Source organism: Symphalangus syndactylus, chromosome 5, assembly GCF_028878055.3.
Source record: "Symphalangus syndactylus isolate Jambi chromosome 5, NHGRI_mSymSyn1-v2.1_pri, whole genome shotgun sequence".
In the NCBI taxonomy this organism is placed as follows: domain Eukaryota; kingdom Metazoa; phylum Chordata; class Mammalia; order Primates; family Hylobatidae; genus Symphalangus; species Symphalangus syndactylus.
The window spans coordinates 86,054,631-86,072,634 of record NC_072427.2 but is presented as its reverse complement, the minus strand read 5'-3'; the positions used below and the strand labels follow the sequence as shown (position 1 = coordinate 86,072,634).

At 51.7% G+C, this 18,004-nt stretch overlaps 3 protein-coding genes across 5 annotated transcripts in view; 1 reads left to right on the top strand and 2 right to left on the bottom strand.

Annotated features, from left to right (window-relative positions):
* Nucleotides 1-18,004, bottom strand: part of TSPEAR (thrombospondin type laminin G domain and EAR repeats) — a 194,705-nt gene that overhangs the window by 69,994 nt on the left and 106,707 nt on the right. Inside the window, exon 2 of the mRNA XM_055279891.2 lies at nucleotides 899-1,119. Coding sequence (XP_055135866.1) covers nucleotides 899-1,119 — 221 coding nt within the window. The remainder of the gene's footprint in view (nucleotides 1-898; nucleotides 1,120-18,004) is intronic.
* Nucleotides 6,902-7,786, top strand: LOC129483089 (keratin-associated protein 10-12-like). 2 transcript variants are annotated; one of them, XM_055279915.2, is made up of 3 exons: nucleotides 6,902-7,081; nucleotides 7,112-7,225; nucleotides 7,352-7,786. In XM_055279915.2, exons 1-3 carry the CDS (start codon nucleotides 6,905-6,907, stop codon nucleotides 7,784-7,786), a joined length of 726 nt encoding a protein of 241 aa, XP_055135890.2. In that variant the 5' UTR covers nucleotides 6,902-6,904. The 2 variants fall into 2 exon arrangements, with proteins under 2 accessions (XP_055135890.2, XP_055135889.2); XM_055279914.2 differs by having other exon boundaries at nucleotides 6,905-7,225.
* Nucleotides 12,674-13,537, bottom strand: LOC134731292 (keratin-associated protein 10-3-like). Of its 2 annotated transcripts, none has more exons than XM_063640508.1 (2): nucleotides 13,217-13,537; nucleotides 12,674-13,105 (listed from the first exon to the last, which is right to left on the bottom strand). In XM_063640508.1, the coding sequence occupies exons 1-2, from the start codon at nucleotides 13,535-13,537 to the stop codon at nucleotides 12,674-12,676; spliced, it is 753 nt and encodes a 250-aa protein (XP_063496578.1). The 2 variants fall into 2 exon arrangements, with proteins under 2 accessions (XP_063496578.1, XP_063496579.1); XM_063640509.1 differs by having other exon boundaries at nucleotides 12,674-12,979.

The following is an 18,004-nucleotide window of genomic DNA, read 5'->3' as shown; positions in this document are numbered from 1 at the left end:
AAAAGTATAAAACTCTTAGAAGAAAACATAAGGGTAAATCTTCATGACCTTGGATTTGGCATTGGATTCTTGGATATGATACCAAAAGTACAAGCAACAAAATAAAAAAAATAGATAAATTGAACATCATCATGGTTTAAAAGTTTTGTGCTCCAAAGGGCTCTACCAAGAAAGTAAAAGGAAAACCCACAGAATGGGAGCAAATATTTGCAAATCATATATCTGATAAGGGGCTCATCAAATATATAAAGAATTCTTTACAACTGAGCAATAAGAAGTCCATTAATCCATGAAAAACTGGGCAAAAAATTTAAATGAACATTTCTCCAAGGAAGATGCACAAATGGCCAATACACACATGAGAAGTGCTCAACACCACTGTTGGAAATGCAAATTCATTTTTATTTACTTCAGAAGGACCTGCTGTACAGATATGATATGCACTGTCCCAGAAACCGTGGGGAAGGGGACAGAGACAAACATTATTGTCTTCACCTTCCAAACTAGTAGGCAGAGGATGGGATGGGGCTTGTCTGTTAGATTTGGGATTGATGGCACTTCAAGTCTTAGATAAATGGGTCTATAAAGTGTCCCTTTTTAGATGTGATTTTATCATTAGCGCTTCCTGCCAAAGGATGTCAACATAAAAACTCTGAGCACTACACCCTCGATTGCAGGAATTGGCTGCGCAAACCACTAGCAAATGGTCACACAGACTCTCACATACTGCCAGTGGCAGGGACCTCACTACCTAGCAAGGCCAGCCACTCTTGATCCCAGAGAAACCCAGAGAGTCCTCGACAAATGCCGCCCCTCAACCTGTGCACGTGTTGGTACTGGGAACCTCACAAGGGAAAACTACGCTATTATAACGCAAAGCGCAGAAAGTGCCACTGACCTTGGGTGGAAGATTGGGAACTCTCAAAGTTACAACGATGGAAAATTCTTCAGGGAAGAGGTCACACTGGGAGAAAATCCTGGATGCAGGGAAGCTCATGGTGTGGGGGGCGGCTGCTGAGAGCTGGAGTCCCCGTGCACCATGAATCTGAACTATCCTGATCCCGCTTGTGGCGCCATCAGAAGGGATCACTTCTGCCAGGATATCCAGGGGGCGCAGGTCTGTGGCAAAGAAATCACAGGTGGGTTAGGCCAGGATACCCCGAAAAGTGGATACACATAACAGCCAACATGTATGGGGCATAAGCGTGGCAGGCACTTTACATAGCACTATAGCCCCTATGAGCTGTGAACCAAGGTTTCCTCTGTTTCAGTGGTGAGGAAACAGAGGCACCATGAGGCGTGCCTGTGTGGCCTCCCCCAACCCCTCCTCCTGCTCCTGGAGGATCTTGCACAGCTGCCTCTGAGCTGCAAGTAACATTCCACCCGTGGCTGCTGTTTTCAAGTCGGCAGCCAGGCACTGTGCAGGGTGAGCTGTGCAGGATGAAAGAAGGAACGCATGGCCCCACCGCAGCCGCGGGGACCCCGAAGGAAACACAGGAAGCGGCTGGGAATGAGACCAGACAGGCCCAGGCTCCTGTCTGCGGGCCTCCCTTGGGTCCCTGTGCTGCCCTCGGGTGCTGTGGGAGGCTGGAGCTGCCGTGGAGCTGGCAGTGCCTGCCCCTTGTGCCCCTCTGGGTGTGGCAGGGGAGTGAATAAGCTCCTGGGGAACCTCGGATTCAAAGTTGGTGGGAACATAATTGATGGCTGGCCTGGCCTCCTCTGGGGCCAGGTGACAGGGAGGAAAATGGGGAGCATGGAGGGCACTCGGGGCTAGCAGAGGGCTGCAGACCAGATCCCTGGCCCAGGCTGAGTGGCTGGGAGCAGAGCCTGAGACTGATGCCTGGACCCTCCTCAGCCCGGCCACTGCAGCTGGCCCCAGCCTGGGTAAATGCCAGGGCATGGCTGAGTGAAGCAGGCGTTCCCGGAGCTGTCTCCCTCCATCTGGCAGTCTTGCTGAGGGGCCTCCTGCCTCAGCCTGGCATGAGGGTGTTGGGTCAGTCTACTCTGGCACCCTCTAGGGTTCATCTTCCCCCACATGCCCATCCTGGCCGGCACTGTATGGGGAATGTCATGGATTCCCTGTGAAGGCCCTGGAAGGGCTTTGGTCAAACATCTCAAGCAGAGGCCTTCCTCCCCCGCCTGCCTGCGCGTGGCAGGGCCCCAGTGAGCAGGGGGAGAGCAGGACTCCACTCCAGCCCAGGAGAAGTCACAGCCCTTCCTCACACTGCCATGTGCATCGCAGTGCCACAGCTGCAGTGACACTTGGGTCCTCTATGTCCTCCAGAGAGTGTGAGCACCTGGGATGGAGCAATTCTGCAGAAGAGCATACCCTGGAAAAGCATCCCCGTCTGCACACGTGCACACAGGGTGTGAAATGCAGGGTGTGAAACGCAGGGTGTGAAGGGCACTTCTTTGTTAGAAAAACCGGATGTGACCCAGATGTGCACATCCACACATGTGCACACAGGGTGTAAAGGGCACTTAGAAAAACCAGATGTGACCCAGACGTGCAGTGCAGGAACAGCCAGCAAAGCAGCCGTGAGCATCCTGGCCCAGGCACAGAGTGGGAAGATGTGGCAGGACACACCGTGGGCCAAGGACGGAAAGGATGTGGAGGGTCCTGGCTGGGGCAGGGGTGTGAGTGTGTGACCCACAGCGCCAGAGAGTGTGGGGACACGCAGATGGGGGGAGCACGGTGAAGAAAGGGTGGCCTGCTTTAGGACAGGAGAGTCTATTATTATTGTTACTATTTATGCAATTAAACACAAAAGGTAGAGTGTGAGGAGGCTTTGCCGCTTCTTGGAAAGACACTGAGCTATAAAACATGCCACGACAGAGGGACAGCAACAGTGGACACTGTGTGTAGAGAGGTCTGTGTACAGGGACCACCCCCGATGGAGGCCACTGTGTGTGTTTGGGGGGTCCTAGGCTGACTCTGGGAGGATTCTGGCATCTTGGTGTGGGGGGATTCTGTGCCTCAGGGCTCTGATGTTGGCCCAAGCCTCAGGCTGGTGGAGGTTGGGGATGAGACTCCACATCCTGTGGCGTTGCGTCCTGGGTCCCCTGGAAAGAATGAGTCTCTAAGTAAACCCCACGCACCCTACCGCCCCCTCCCCCCAGTCCCAGAGAGACACTGCTGCACAGCACTGCCTGATGCTGGGCTCACCCCCGGGGGTTTAGCTTGAGCACGACCAGGTGCCACCTCCTCACTGAGGCAATGTGGGGGCCACCATCCAGACAGTGCCCTGCCCAGCGCTCAGGATGAGCCTTTGCCTGCTGAGCCCCGGGACAGACAATCAGCCCATCCTGCCCAGCACTCGGGATGAGCCTTTGCCCTGCTGAGCCCCGGGATAGACAGTCAGCCCATCGCTTGCTGGGCTTTGGCAATCAGGAAACAGAATCCTGCCCATCCCAGCAAGAGCCTCTCCCTCCACTGTTGAATTAAAATAGCCTCTTCCTGGCTCCGGACCCCACGCCTGCAGTCTTGTGTGCCTCTCAGCCTCCTGGGAGTGGACACCCAAGGGCAGATGAGTCCCCGACACAGCCTCGGCCGTGCTGGGTGGGGGCCTCTGGAGGTTGACCCGCCGTCACAGCCACCTTGTGGGGCATCCTCCTTGACTCTATCATCGGCGCGACATGGGTCCAGAAGCCAGGAATTATGGAATTACAGAAGGGGCTGCAGAGACAAGCTCGTTCACAGCCTCAGGCACAGGCCGGGTACAGCCACCGAGGATGGAGAAGGAGGGAACCGAGCGCTGCTTTGAAAAGAAGAAACGTATTGAATCCAACATAGGAGCTTTGCTTTGAGAAACTAGAGAAAGACGAGGAAATGGAACCCACAGCAAGCAAAGGGAAGGATGGGGCAGGAGTCCACGCAATTAAAAACAAAAGGAAAATAGAGGAAATTGATTAAACCCAAGCTGGTTCTTTGAGATCAATCAAATTGATAAACAATATGGAGAACAAAAGGGGATATTGCTAAACAATTGTCAGAAATTAAAAGGCTGATAAGGGAACGCCATAAACAACACCACGTGTTGTTTATCAAAACCTCAGATAATGTGGACCAATTCCTTGATAGGCACAAATACCAGAACTCATTAAAGAAGAAAAGATAACTGGGAGGTCCAATATCTAATAAAGGACACCTTCCAACACAGAAAAACTACAGTTTCCTGGAAAATACTACCAATCCTTTAAAGAAGAAAAAATGTCAATTCTACATCATCTCTTTCAGAAGACAGAATAGGAGAAAACACTCACCAACTCTTTTCATGAAGGCAGTGTTACCAAACCAGGCAAAGGCATTGCAATAAGAGAAAACTACAGACCAACCAAAATCCTCAATAAAATATTAGCAAATACAATCCAGCAACATGTAAAAAGGACAATACGTTGTAGACATGGGGTCTGGCTATGTTGCCCAGGCTGATCTCAAACTCTTGGCCTTAAAGAATCCTTCCGCCTTGGCCTCCCAAAGTGTTGGAATTACAGGCATGAGCCACCACATCCAGCCTAGAAGGGAACATTTCAGACCAGATAACACTAGTCTGGAAAAACCAGGGCCAACACGATTCTTAGTGGGGAAACCCTTCCCTCTAAGATCAGGTGGGTGTTAATGCACATGCTGGCCTCCTTGCTCTGTCTCCTGGGAGGGCTGGGAAAGCAACACCCCAGTGGTGTGAGCACACCTTGCTCCAGATTTTGGTTTCTAAGTGCCTTCGTCCACCAAGAGGGAGCAGGGCTTCCTAGAGAAGCGTCTGATTCCAGGGATGAAGCAGGGCAAATCTGAGATGAACTTGGACCCAAAAGTAAGAAAGGTCGGGGAGGGACAGTGTGTTGAAAGGGCACCAGGGCCAAAACGAAAGAACTTGAGTGCCGAGGTTGGAACCACTGCAATCACAAAATACATAGTGATCGTATTGGATTATAGCTCAAGTAATAGATAAACATTCTTTAGTTCACACCTAGTTAAATAAATAAGGAAGCAAATAGACACACAGAAGAGCAGGACAGCTCCTCCTCCCAGGAGAGTTTCAATTAGTAAGTGTGGAAGGAACAAGGCAGGGAGGAGAATCCTCAAGAGAGCCCCACAGGGACTGCGCGGGCCAGGCCCCCAGAGGGGCACCAACACTACCGGGCAGACGCCTGGGCAGACGCAGGACAGCTGCCAAGTCTCAGACGTGACCAATTACAGAGGGAAACGGCAGCACCGCGAGGGATGGGATGCAGCCATGTCACCTCCGTACCCCACGTGCACTGCTCCTGTGGGATTCCTCCCCCAACACGATGCCTACCCTGACCCCAAGGAAACCTCAAGCGAGTCCACACGGAGGGGCATTCTACGAAACACCCAACCAGTCAAGGTCGCTGAGGCCAAGGAGAGACTGGGCAACCGTCATAAACCAGAGAAGCCGAGGAGACCTTTCAGCTAACGCCATGTGGGGTCCTGAGCAGGACCCACGGGAAGCCGGTGCACCTGCCTAAAGCCCATCCTGGGTGAGAAGAAACAGACCAGCGCTGCTTTCTCAGAGCTGGGAACCGACTTGTGGTGGCGTCGGGAAGCTGGTGAAGGGCGATGTGAACTCTGCTTTTCAGCCACTATTCCCTAAAACCATTCCACGAGGTCAAGCCACACCTCACAAGCAAAGGCTGCTGAGTGCCCAGTGCTGGGCACCTGCTGTCCTGTGCTACCCTCGCCACCCCCCATGCTCCACCTGCCCCAGGCCCAAGTCCATGAGAAACGCTTCTGCTGTGCCTGCCTTCCAATCCCGGGTTCTGCTCCCGTGCCCACCTCCTCATCCCAGGTTCTGCCATTGTGTCTGCTTGCTGTGGATTGAATTGTGTCCCTCAAAAGGTGCCGAACTCCTGACCCCTGGTACATGTGAATGTGACCCTATACGGAAATAGGGTCTTTGTAGGTGATCAAGTTAAGAGGAGGCTGTTAGGATGGGCCCTACTGCAATATGCTTTGTGTCCTTATAAAAAGGGGAGATTTAGACACACACACACACACACACACACACACACACACGGAGAAGCTGTGTGAAGATAAAGGCAGAGCTCAGGTGAGGCCACTGTAAGCCAAGGACCCCAAAGATAGCAGCAGCCCACAGGAGTGAGGGGAGCGAGGTGAGACAGTGCCCCTCGCAGCCTCGGAAGGAGCCCACGCTGTCCACTGCCCACACCTCGATCTCAGACTTCTGGCTTCCAAAACCATGAGACACGGAATTTCTGTTGTGTGACCAGCCAGTTTGTGGTACTGTTTGTCATGGCAGCCCAAGGAAAGGAATACATTACAGCATGCAAATCATGACTCACATTATCTTTATTTAGAACCCAAACGAACCTCTCTCCCTAAGCTTTGAATCACAGAGGCACATGATCTTGTTCAGCAGCCTAGAAAACCAAGGCCCAGCAGAGCCACCCGCAGGCACCCATTCCCCGTAGCCCGGCACACACACGGCAGAGCCACCCGCAGGCACCCACTCCCCGTAGCCCGGCACACACACGGCAGAGCCACCCGCAGGCACCCACTCCCCGTAGCCCGGCACACACACGGACCACGCCACCCTCCACGTGAGCCTGGTGAGCAAAGCAGCACAGCCCGAACTGCACCTCAGCTCTTCCTCCTGAGTCTAAAACACGCACACGCGCCCCAGGTCAATTCCAAGTTTTGTAAACTGAGCAACAGCTCTTGGAAAACAAAAACACAGCTACTGTTTATTCTCCTGGAGCTGGCTGTACACCCCAACAAGGAAGGGAGGGCTTGCTGAGCCTCTTGTCTGGACAACACGCGCCAGGGAGGGATATAAAAGCCCCACAAACCCGAGCACCTCACTCCCTCCCTCCCCCACTCCCTCCCATCTCCCCCAGCTCAACCCCCAGCACAGCAGCATCCACCATGTCCGTGGGCTCCAGCGACCTGAGCTACAGCAGCCGCGTCTGCCTTCCTGGTTCCTGTGACTCCTGCTCCGACTCCTGGCAGCTGGACGACTGCCCAGAGAGCTGCTGCGAGCCCCCCTGCTGCGCCCCCAGCTGCTGCACCCCGGCCCCCTGCCTGACCCTGGTCTGCACCCCAGTGAGCTGTGTGTCCAGCCCCTGCTGCCAGGTGACCTGTGAGCCCAGCCCCTGCCAATCAGGCTGCACCAGCTCCTGCACGCCCTCATGCTGCCAGCAGTCTAGCTGCCAGCCGGCTTGCTGCACCTCCTCCCCCTGCCAGCAGGCCTGCTGCGTGCCCATTTGCTGCAAGCCTTTGTGCTGTGGGCCCACCTGCTCTGAGGATTCTTCTTCATGCTGCCAGCAGTCTAGCTGCCAGCCGGCTTGCTGCACCTCCTCCTCCTGCCAGCAGGTTTGCTGTGTGCCCGTCTGCTGCAAGCCTGTGTGCTGCAAGCCTGTCTGCTCTGTGCCCATCTGCTCTGGGGCTTCCTCTCTGTGCTGCCAGCAGTCTAGCTGCCAGCCAGCTTGCTGCACCTCCTCCCAAAGCCAGCAGGGCTGCTGCGTGCCTGTCTGCTGCAAGCCTGTGGTGAGCTGTGTGCCCATCTGCTCTGGGGCTTCCTCTTCATGCTGCCAGCAGTCTAGCTGCCAGCCAGCTTGCTGCACCACCTCCTGCTGCAGACCCTCCTCCTCCGTGTCCCTCCTCTGCCGCCCCATGTGCAGGTCTGCCTGCTGCATGCCTGTCCCTTCCCGCTGTGCCCCCACCTCCTTCTGCCAACCCAGCTGCTGCCGCCCTGACTCCTGTGTGTCCCTCCTCTGCCGCCCCGTGTGCTCCCGCCTGGCCTGCTGAGACCTCCGCTCAGGTCAGAAGCCCAGTTGCTGATGGACACGCCCCCCAGTGCCAGCCAGGCTCCGGTCCCACCTGAAAGCTGATAGTCACGTCCTGAATTGTTCCTGCACTTTGACCGTTTCCTGGTGTCTGCTATTGAGCTGGACAATGGAAGAACTGAATGTGTATACGCAATGCTGCAGCCCTCTTGAGGGGGGGAGGGGGTGGAGGGGTGGGAGGAGGCGCTTCTAGAAAGTTCCCATGGCAGTGGCCTCCCCTCCATATCTCCCACCTCTCATGAGGGTCAGCTCAGCCTTGACCCGTGAGGTCTCTGTCCTCCTGGCTCAGAGCCCCAGAGCCTTCTCTGGACGCCCTCAAACTGACCAATAAAGGCCCTGAGACTGCAATGGCGCTGGCATCCAGGTGTGTCGATTAAGGCCTTGGCTGGAGTCATGGCCATGGTTTTCGCCTTTGTGCACAACCCTCTGCTGTCCTTCAGGCCCCTGAGTGTTTTCCTGTGCCCACGGGTGTGTGGTTCCCAGGGGTCCAGGCTAGACGTACATGGGCAGGGGGGAGCCTTGCAGCCCTTTGGCCATTTCAGGCCCTTGGGTTTGTCCCTAACCCTCCTGTGTTTTTAGTCACGTCATAGTTCTTTTTGCTGATTTGCTTTTCAAATTATCTTTCTTCTGCACAATAGTTGTCAAATTAGAATGGTGTCTTCTAGCGCCATGATGCCCAGAGCATGTCCAAATGCCTCCCTAGCTTCAAAATCAGTAGTCTTCATCGACATTGCCTAAAACCTCTTGTGCCCTGTGCAGACATTACTGGCATGGTGGGAGGAACACAGGCAGGCGATTGGAATCGGGTCTCTGTCGCTTCCACCCTGTGTGAGCAGAATCGTCTCCTCGACCCTCCGGCCTCTCTAAGGTCAGGGAAGTAGGACTCCCTCTTTCAGGTTTCCAAATGGAGCGGCAAGAATGACAGACAGAGCACGTGTGACCACAGTGAGCCCAGGGCCAGCAGACTGGCCACAGCAGGATGGTCTGAGGAGTTTTGGGTATTTTAAGAAGTCTTTAAAAATTGTATGTGGAATAATGATGTGTTGTAACCACTGGAAGAAGTGCCAACTATTCCAATGATTACAAAACATGCTCATAAAGCAATGATGATAAGATCAGAAAGAATTTCCATGCACAGGTGTCAGAGAGTGGCCCAGGAACTCAGCTGCAGTGGAGGTGGAGTTGTGAGGACAGACTCAGAGCACTGGCCACACGGAGTCACAGTCCCGGAGTGGAAGGGAGTGCATAACTCACGGGTGAACAGACACACGGACGTCCCAGGGTAGGTGAGAGCATGAACCTTATGGGTGAACAGACACACGGATGTGCCAGGCTGGGTGAGAGTGGGCACCTCACAGGTGAACAGATGCACAAATGTGCCAGGGTGGGTGAGGGTGGGCACCTCACGGGTGAACAGACACATGGATATCCCAGGGCAGGTGAGAGTGGGCACCTCACAGGTAAACAGACACATGGATGTGCCAGGGTGGGTGAGAGTGGGCACCTCACAGGTGAACAGACACACGGATGTGCCAGGGTGGGTGAGAGTGGGCACCTCATGGGTGAACAGACATACGGATGTCCCAGGGTGGGTAAGGGGGCACACCTCATGGGTGAATATGCCCATGGTTTTCAGCAACACAGCTCAATGTGTTGATTGCAACCCATGGAACCAGAGAGTTAAAAATAACTCCAGAGAAGGGGGACTCTGTGGAAGAGGCTTCATTAAACTACAGTGCTGTTTCCCTTCACGTGAGCTGAGAACACTGCTGGTTGAGGTCCTTTGTGTCTTTACCAAACCTCACTCTGTCTTCAGAAAGTCATTTTCTAGGAGGTGTATAGAAAAGCTGAGAAACCACCATAAACCAAGATGACTTAAGGGATATTTATACAATATCCTATCCAGCAACAACGGGCTGCATGTTGTTTAAAGTGCACATGGAACATCCACCAACATAAACCACCGGAGAGGCCTGAGAGCAAGTCTCAGTGTCCTCAGGAGGGATGAAATGACAGGAGGGCTGACTGTGCTGCTTGACCACACAGAATTGGAAATCATTAACAGAAAGACATTTAGAAAACTGCCACATACTTGGAAATTAAATAACACACTTTAAGATCTATGAGTAAAAATAGAAATGACAATGGAAATTATGAAATATCTGGAGTAAAATGAAAATGAAATCACCACATCTCAATACTTGTGGGATGCAGCTAACAAAGCATGTAGAGGAAAATGCATAGTAATTTGCTTTATTAGAGAAGAAGGCCTAAAATCAATTATCTGAGCTTCCAGCTTAAGAAGCTAAAGCAGCATATGTGGAACCCAAAAATAACTAGAAATAATAAAATAATCGAGAATTTTAAAACTCCACTGTGTTTGTCCATTTTGCACTGCTGTAAAGGAACACCCGAGACTGGGCACTTTATAAGGAAAGGCCCATGGTTATCTGGCTCCTGGTTCTACAGGCTGTACAAGCATGGCACCTGCTTAGCTTCTGCTGAGGTCTCAGGAAGCTTTACTCATGGTGGAAAGTGGACAGGGAGCAGGCATCACATGGTGTGAGGGGAGCAAGAAAGACAGAGAGGAGGGAGTGCCAGGCTCTTGTAAACAACCAGCCCTCCATGAAGTAACAGAGCAAGACTTCACTCATTATTGTGGGGGTGGCACCAAGCCACTCATGAGGGAGCCGTCCCCATGACCCAATCACCTCCCACCAGGCGCTGCCTCCAACACGGGATCATGGTTCACCATGAGATTGGGAGGGGACACGTATCAACCATATCACCTACCAAATAGAAAGTGGACAAACAGGGAAATAAATAAAACCAAACCTAGTTTTTTTAATAGACCAATGAAATTGGCAAATTTCTAACTTTACTGGTCATTATAAAACAAGAGAACAAATAAATTACCAATATCAGGTGTTATGGTTTGGCTGTGTCCCCACCCAGATCTCATCTTGAATTCTCACATGTTGTGGGAGGGACCTGGTGGGAGGTAATTGAATCATGGGGGTGGGTCTTTCCTGTGCTGTTCTCATGATAGTAAGTAAGTCTCACGAGATCTGATGGTTTTATACGGGGGAGTTTCCCTGCACAAGCTCTCTTCTCTTGTCTGCCACCATGTGAATTGTGCCTTTCACCTTCCACCATGATTGTGAGGTCTCCCCAGCCATGTGGAACTATGAGTCCATTAAACCGCTTTCTTTTGTAAATTGCCCAGTCTTGGGTATGTCTTTATTAGCACCGTGAAAATGAACTAACACATCAGGAATGAATAAAGGTTGCCACTACAGAATCTGTAGATATTTAAAGGAAACCAAAGAAATAATGCAAACAACTCTATGTCAATACATTCAACAGCTTAGATGAAATAGGCAAATGACTGGAAATATATCATTTGTGAAAAGGGATACAAGAAGAAATAGAAAATCTGAATAGCCCTCTATCAATTGAAGAGATTGGATTCATAATTAAAACCCTTCCCACAAAGACAATGCCAATCCCGAATGGCTTTGCTATTGAATTCTACCAAGCATTTAGGGGAGAAATAATACCAATCTAACCCAAACTTTTCCAGAAAACTGTGGGGGTAGACACAGCGTCAGCGAGGGTGCTAGGGATTAGGGGACGGAGGCTGAGGCCTCACGGGTGGCAGGGACTCCCTTTGTGGGCTCTGGCCATGGACACAGTCTCCGGGGATGAGAGGGGGACTCATGGAGGAACAGCCACGCCTTGGCCCTGAGATGGCTTTGCAGGGAGGGTAACTGAAAATTTACCCATTGGGGACAGTTGCCTACTTACTAAAACAGTTCCAGCCACCATTGCAGCTCCTGGAAGGCCATCCCCCTAGAAAATCCCCTAGCTCTCAGCTGGGCCTTGTCCACCTGTGCCCTCCAGTGTCGCCCATGTCAACCTCACCTAAGAGGGGCCTGACGCATAGCCCTGCAGGCGCGGACTCTGGGTCCTGAAAGTCCATGTGGAACCTGGTGCCCCCAGAGGAGGATGTGGGGCAGCGCCCGGGTTTTGGGGAATCCTGTGCATCCATCCGCCCACTCCCTGATGCTTTTGTTCTCATCAAGTCCCTTGTCTCCTGTGCAGGTGCAGCAGCCCCTCACTCTCCCCTTGCGTTGCTGCTAAACGGGCAGAACCCTCGGGCGGGCGGCACACAGGGAGGGTGACCAGGCCTGGAGGCTGTGGTGCCGGGACTCCAGGCCAGCTTCCTGGAAAGTGACCCTGCAGGGCGGGCTCTCCCAGGTGGGACAGTGGGTGGGATGGTCCTAGGGCCTGGAGAGCCCCACAGCCCAGGGCACGGCAGCCAATGACGAGGCTCAGGAAGACCCGGGCATGGAGGCTGAGCCGGGACTGAGCCTTCCTGGGCGGGGCCGTGAGTCCCGCCTGGTGACCTCCCTGGAGGAATTAGGACACTGTCCCCTGTGACTTCTAGGTTAAGTCACTCATTCATAGAAACAGTCATGGCTAGAGACCAATGTGAGCTCAAAACCATGTGTCCCCAGGAGCACAACAGGAAAAGAGAATCAGGTGACCAAGGAGAGTTTATTGGGGAGCAGGAGGAGGTGCTGACAGGTTCAAGTCGAGGCCAAGTGACCCAGAGCAGAGAAGCTGGGAGGGAGGACAGGGGACCCAGCAGGCAGGTGGGCATCTGCTGGGAGGCAGGAGCTGGGGAGCAGCGAGGATGCAGGCTCCTGGGAGCAAAGAAGGGGAGGTCACCTCAGCACATGGCGGCCCCGTCCCAGGTGGGGGCAACCTCCTAACCCGGGTCAGGACCAGTTGGCCCTGGGGGATGTGCCCGTCAGCAGCTGGACTCCTGGCCTGAGCCGAGGCCTCAGCAGGCTGGGCGGGAGCACGCGGGGCGGCAGAGGAGGGACACGCAGGAGGCTGGGCGGCAGCAGCTGACCTGGCTGGAGGAGGCAGGGGCACAGCAGGAGGAGATGGGCACACAGCATGCAGGCCTGCACACGGGGTGGCAGAGGAGGGACACGGAGGAGAAGGGTCTGCAGCAGGAGGTGGTGCGGCAAGCCAGCTGGCAGCTAGACTGCTGGCAGCATGAAGTGGAAGCCCCAGAGCAGACGGGCACACAGCAGACGGGTTTGCAGCAGACAGGCTTGCAACAGACGGGCACATAGCAGGCCTGCTGGCTTTGGGAGGAGGTGCAGCAAGCCGGCTGGCAGCTAGACTGCTGGCAGGATAAAGAGGAATCCTCAGAGCAGGTGGGCACACAGCACACAGGCTTGCAGCAGATGGGCACACAGCAGGCCTGCTGGCAGGGGGAGGAGGTGCAGCAAGCTGGCTGGCAGCTAGACTGCTGGCAGCATGAAGAGGAATCCTCAGAGCAGGTGGACACACAACACATAGGCTTGCAGCAGACGGGCTTGCAGCAGACAGGCACACAGCAGGCCTGCTGGCAGGGGGAGGAGGTGCAGCAAGCTGGCTGGCAGCTAGACTGCTGGCAGCACGAGGGCGTGCAGGAGCTGGTACAGCCTGATTGGCAGGGGCTGGGCTCACAGGCCGCCTGGCAGCAGGGGCTGGACACACAGCTCACTGGGGTGCACACCAGGGTCAGGCAGGGGGCCGGAGCGCAGCAGCTGGGGGTGCAGCAGGGGGGCTCACAGCAGCTCTCTGGGCAGTCGTCCACTGGCCAGGAGTCGGAGCAAGTGCTGGAGCAGACGGACATGGTGGACGCCGCCATGCTGGGGTGGGGAGGAGGTGAGCCGGGAGCTGGGGGAGGTGTGAGTGAGTGAGTGAGTGAGTGAGTGAGGTGCTCAGGGCTGTGGGGCTTTTAAATCCCTCCCTGGCGTGTGTTGTCCCGACAGGAGGCTCCACAAGCTTCTCTTCCTTGTTGATGTTTACAGCTGGTGGCTGGAGATGCGTCATTCATGCTGGTTTATCTCTGTTTGTTTTTCCCTCATTAAACTTGTGTGTATGTCGCAGGGCTCTGTTTCTTCATCGGTTCTTATTTTAGCCCCAGAAATGTGGTGGAAAATATTTCAAGCAAACTTTTGTTGAGTAGAGGTTTTAGAGCTGAAGACTTCTCTAAAGGGAGGAATTCTAGTTTCACTGATCCTGTGTTTGGACTGATTGGATATATTTTATTACTTTTAGCAAATTAAAATATAAATAGGTAGAAAAATATGCATTTCTTTTTTTTTTTTTTTTTTTTTTGAGATGGAGTCTCGCTCTGTCACCCAGGCTGGAGTGCACTGGCCCGATCTCGGCTCACTGCAAGCTCCGCCTCCCGGGTTCACGCCATTCTCCTGCCTCAGCCTCTCCGAGTAGCTGGGACTACAGGCGCCCGCTACCACGCCCGGCTAATTTTTTTGTATTTTTAGTAGAGACGGGGTTTCACTGTGGTCTCGATCTCCTGACTTCGTGATCCACCCGCCTCGGCCTCCCAAAGTGCTGGGATTACAAGCGTGAGCCACCGCGCCCGGCCATGCATTTCTTATAAAATGCAACTGGCACAGAGGGTAAGACGAAGCTAAGTGGCCCTCCCTTCAACCCCTCGTGCCTCGTAAGGGGAATGCTCAGAGATTCGGTATCTGGTGGATCTGTGCTTTATCCTTGTCTCTTCAGCTCTTCCATGCCACCCTCAGAGGCCTCTCTCTGTTTTATTTGAAGCTGCGCTCTGGGTTTTCTCCATTTTTATTTCCTCATGGTGACAGATCAAGTACTTTTCCACATATGGTGATTTTAGGACATACATTTTAAGATTTCTTTCTTGCCTAAAAATGTACTCAACTTTACCCTCACACTTATATGATAGTTTAGCTGGGTATATAATTCTAGTTTTAAATCAGAATTACTATTATAAATAATAATAAAAAATCTGCTTTCTCAAAGTGATGAACCCGTTAAAAAATCTGTTTTCTCAAAATGATGAACCCGTTAAAAAATCTGTTTTCTCAAAATGATGAACCCATTAAAAAATCTGTTTTCTCAAAATGATGAACCTGTGTCACCATTTTTCTGTAGTGTCTGGCGTTGCTGATGAGAGACTGAGGTTGGTCATTTGTCATTTTTTATAGTTTGTCTCTCTCTCTCTGTTTTTTATCTCTCTGGGAACATTTGGTTTTCTTTTTATTCTTGTTTTGTTTCTATGTGTATGCATTATTTTACTTTCTGTGGTTAGAATTCATTAAGCCTTTCAATGTGGAGGATCAGGAAGTGTTTTGCGCTCTTAAAAATAACTCTTATCTCTTGAGGTGTTTCCTTTTGTGACTCTGATTTTTGTCTCGCGATGAATGAAATACGTTTTTGGCTCACTGTAATGATGTTATGTTGAGCATTTAAACGTTTTCCCCTTGTTTCACTGGACATCAGTTAAGCTCTGCTCATTGGTGGTGGGTCATTTGATTTTCTGAGTAAAAGACTATTTTATTCTAGGGCATTGGGGTCCTGATCCAGTTTACATTGTAATTTGTTTCCATCTGTTTTCCTTTTCTACAAATATATAAAGGATTTTAAAGAGCCTCCCTTTTTGTTAGACAATTTTGATTTTATTTTTTATAACTCTTTGAATATCCTTTCAGTGATTATTAGTAGAGGTTGTGCAAGAACTGTGTGCTTAACCCACTTTCTGGGACTGAAGGACTCGATGCTCCTTTCAGGAAATGACAGGAAAGCCAGGAAGGCTAGGATGACATCATATTAGCGGGTGTGCTACAGACATGCACGGTGCAGGTGCGGTCTCCACATCAGCCACCGTGTGAGGGGTGACTCTGCAGCCCATTTTGACAGTTGCAGAAATGCTGAGAGAAGATAAGTAACCTTGAAAGAGGACAGCTGGCCGGCAGTGAACCCGACAACCGCGAGCTCTCACTCCTTTCCCTCACGGCCATAAATGGCTCGGTTCCGTCACACAGCTCCCAGAAAAATGCGTGCTTCCCGAGTGGCAGGCAGGCAGGGAGGGAGGTGGTCCTGAGCCAGCGGGCTGTGGTAAGGCTGACATGGCTTCTGGGACAAGCCCTGGGGCCTGTATGATAATTTGCTTTAGTTTTCCCACCGCTGTCTCTGGCAGCCTCCTTAATTGAATGAGTGTGGTGATTCCTCGTCTCTTTATTCCTATTTGTGATCCATGTCCTCTGTTGCTCCCTTCTGCTGGTGTCTGGACCACCCGTCACTGTCCAAAGTGTCTTTCCACAATCATTGCTGTGCTCACAACACCTGCAGGGTCTCAGTGTGCCTGATCTAAGTCCACGCCCTGCACTCAGTGGAGACGTGTCTTTTTGGATCATGGAACTTTTCACTGGGGGCCACCACGGCAGTTTCCATGGACAATCGAATGATCACACCAATTTCTTTCTTTCTTTTTTTTTTTTTTTTTGTTACGTAGTCTCACTCTATCACCCAGGCTGGAGTGCAGTGGTGCTGCAGCCCCCACCTCCCGGGTTCAAGCGATTCTCCTCCCTCAGCCTCCCGAGTAGCTGAGATTACAGGTGTGGGCCACCACATCCAGCTATTTTTCTTTCCTTTTTTTTTTTTTTGTATTTTTAGTAGAGATGGGTTTGGCCATGTTGGCCAGGCTGGTCTCGGACTTGTGGCCTCAAGTGATCCGTCCGTTTCGGTCTCCCAAAGTGCCGGGATTACAGGTGTGAGCCACTGCACCCGGCCAGATCACATCATTTCTTAAATCAAGCAGACACTCTGGGGATCTGAGTGAGCTGAGCTGCAGGGATTAAATGGCCCTGGCTCGGGGAGGGAGGTGCTGGGAGGGGATGTGAGTCTGGAGGGCAGGGTGGCCCACGGCCGTGTCTTCTGCAGGTAACACACATTTGGATTCTTCTTTTCCAGAACGTAGTCTTTTGTTTCATTTGACTCCCTTTCATCGTGGCTGGCTGCCCAGCACAACGCTGGAGACGTGATGACAGCAGCCCTCAGGTCTTGTTTCCAAAGTTAACAGAAGCGCCTCTCGCAGCTCCGCACTAAGCCGGTGTTTGCTGGTTTGTAGCACAGCATTGGTCTCGTGCATGCAGTGTTTTTCCACTCTAGTTTACCAAGAATTTTGCCTCAGGCTTTTAAAGAAGGAGTGAGTTTGTTCATATATGTGTGTGTGTGTGTGTGAATGTGTGTGTATTAATCTACTGAGAGTTCCAGTGGCTTTTCTGCTTCTATTTTATGAGTATAATGATACCCTTTGTAACTTGCGATCTAAGATATACATTACTTGATAATGGCTCATTATCCCTTTTTCCCCAGCTTTATTGAGATATAACTGACAAACAAGAATTATATAAATTCAGGATGTACAACATGACGTCTTGATACATGTACACATTGTGTGATGATTACCACAGTCAAGCTAATTAATATGTCCATCACCCATGCAGTTACCTTTATTTTGTGATGAGACATTTAAGATGGACTGTCCTAGCAGATCTCAGTGTTACTGAGTCACATTCTGTGTTAGTCAACTGTCCCCGTGCTGCACATGAGGTTTCCAGAACTGACTCATCCTGCACAGCTGAAGCTGTATCCTGTCATCAGCATCAAAGTGGATTAAGCACACAGTTCTTGCACACCTGTATTAATAATCGCTGAAAGGATATTTAAAGAGTGATAAAAAATGAAAACTCCCTGCACCCCCCGCCCCTGTGAACCCCTACTCTACTCTCTGCTTTGCCGAGCTTGGCTTTTTTAGATTCCACATATAAGCGAGGTCTGCAGTATTTGTCTTTCTGTGGCCTGGGTCACTTCACCTAGCATAGTGTCTGCAGGTTCATCCATGTTGCCGCAAACAACAGGATCTCCCTCCTTTCTATGGCTGAATCGTATTCTATCGTGCATATACACCACATTTTCTTTATTCACTCATCTGCTGATGGGCACTTATGTTGCTTCCATATCTTGGTTGTTGTGAATAGTGCTGCAGTTAACCTGGGAGTGCAGGTCTCTCTTTGAGATCTGGCTTTAATTTGTCTTGTATATACAAGATTGCTCACCACATGGTAGTTCTATTTTTAATTCGCTGAGGAGCTTTGATACTGTCTTCCATAATGGCTGTAACAGCTTAGGTTTTCTTTAGCGTAGGCACATAGAATCTCTTACTTTATCTTTTTAAATGGGATCGATTTACGGTCCTCTCTCTCCCTCTCTCTCTCACACACACAATTGTTCCTGGTTTTGGCAGCAGGGTGTCACCAGTCTTACTAGAGGAATC

What these genes read in the sequence shown, in the direction of transcription:
- LOC129483089 (XM_055279914.2), top strand. Translation starts at nt 6,905, where the DNA reads ATGTCCGTGGGCTCCAGCGACCTGAGCTACAGCAGCCGCGTCTGCCTT. An exon ending in CCTCCTCCCCCTGCCAGCAG is followed by an intron (nt 7,226 to 7,351) that starts GCCTGCTGCGTG and finishes TCCTGCCAGCAG; the next exon opens with GTTTGCTGTGTGCCCGTCTG.
- LOC134731292 (XM_063640508.1), bottom strand. Translation starts at nt 13,537, where the DNA reads ATGGCGGCGTCCACCATGTCCGTCTGCTCCAGCACTTGCTCCGACTCC. An exon ending in TGCCTGTCTGCTGCAAGCCC is followed by an intron (nt 13,106 to 13,216) that starts GTCTGCTGCAAG and finishes CCCTGCCAGCAG; the next exon opens with GCCTGCTGTGTGCCCATCTG.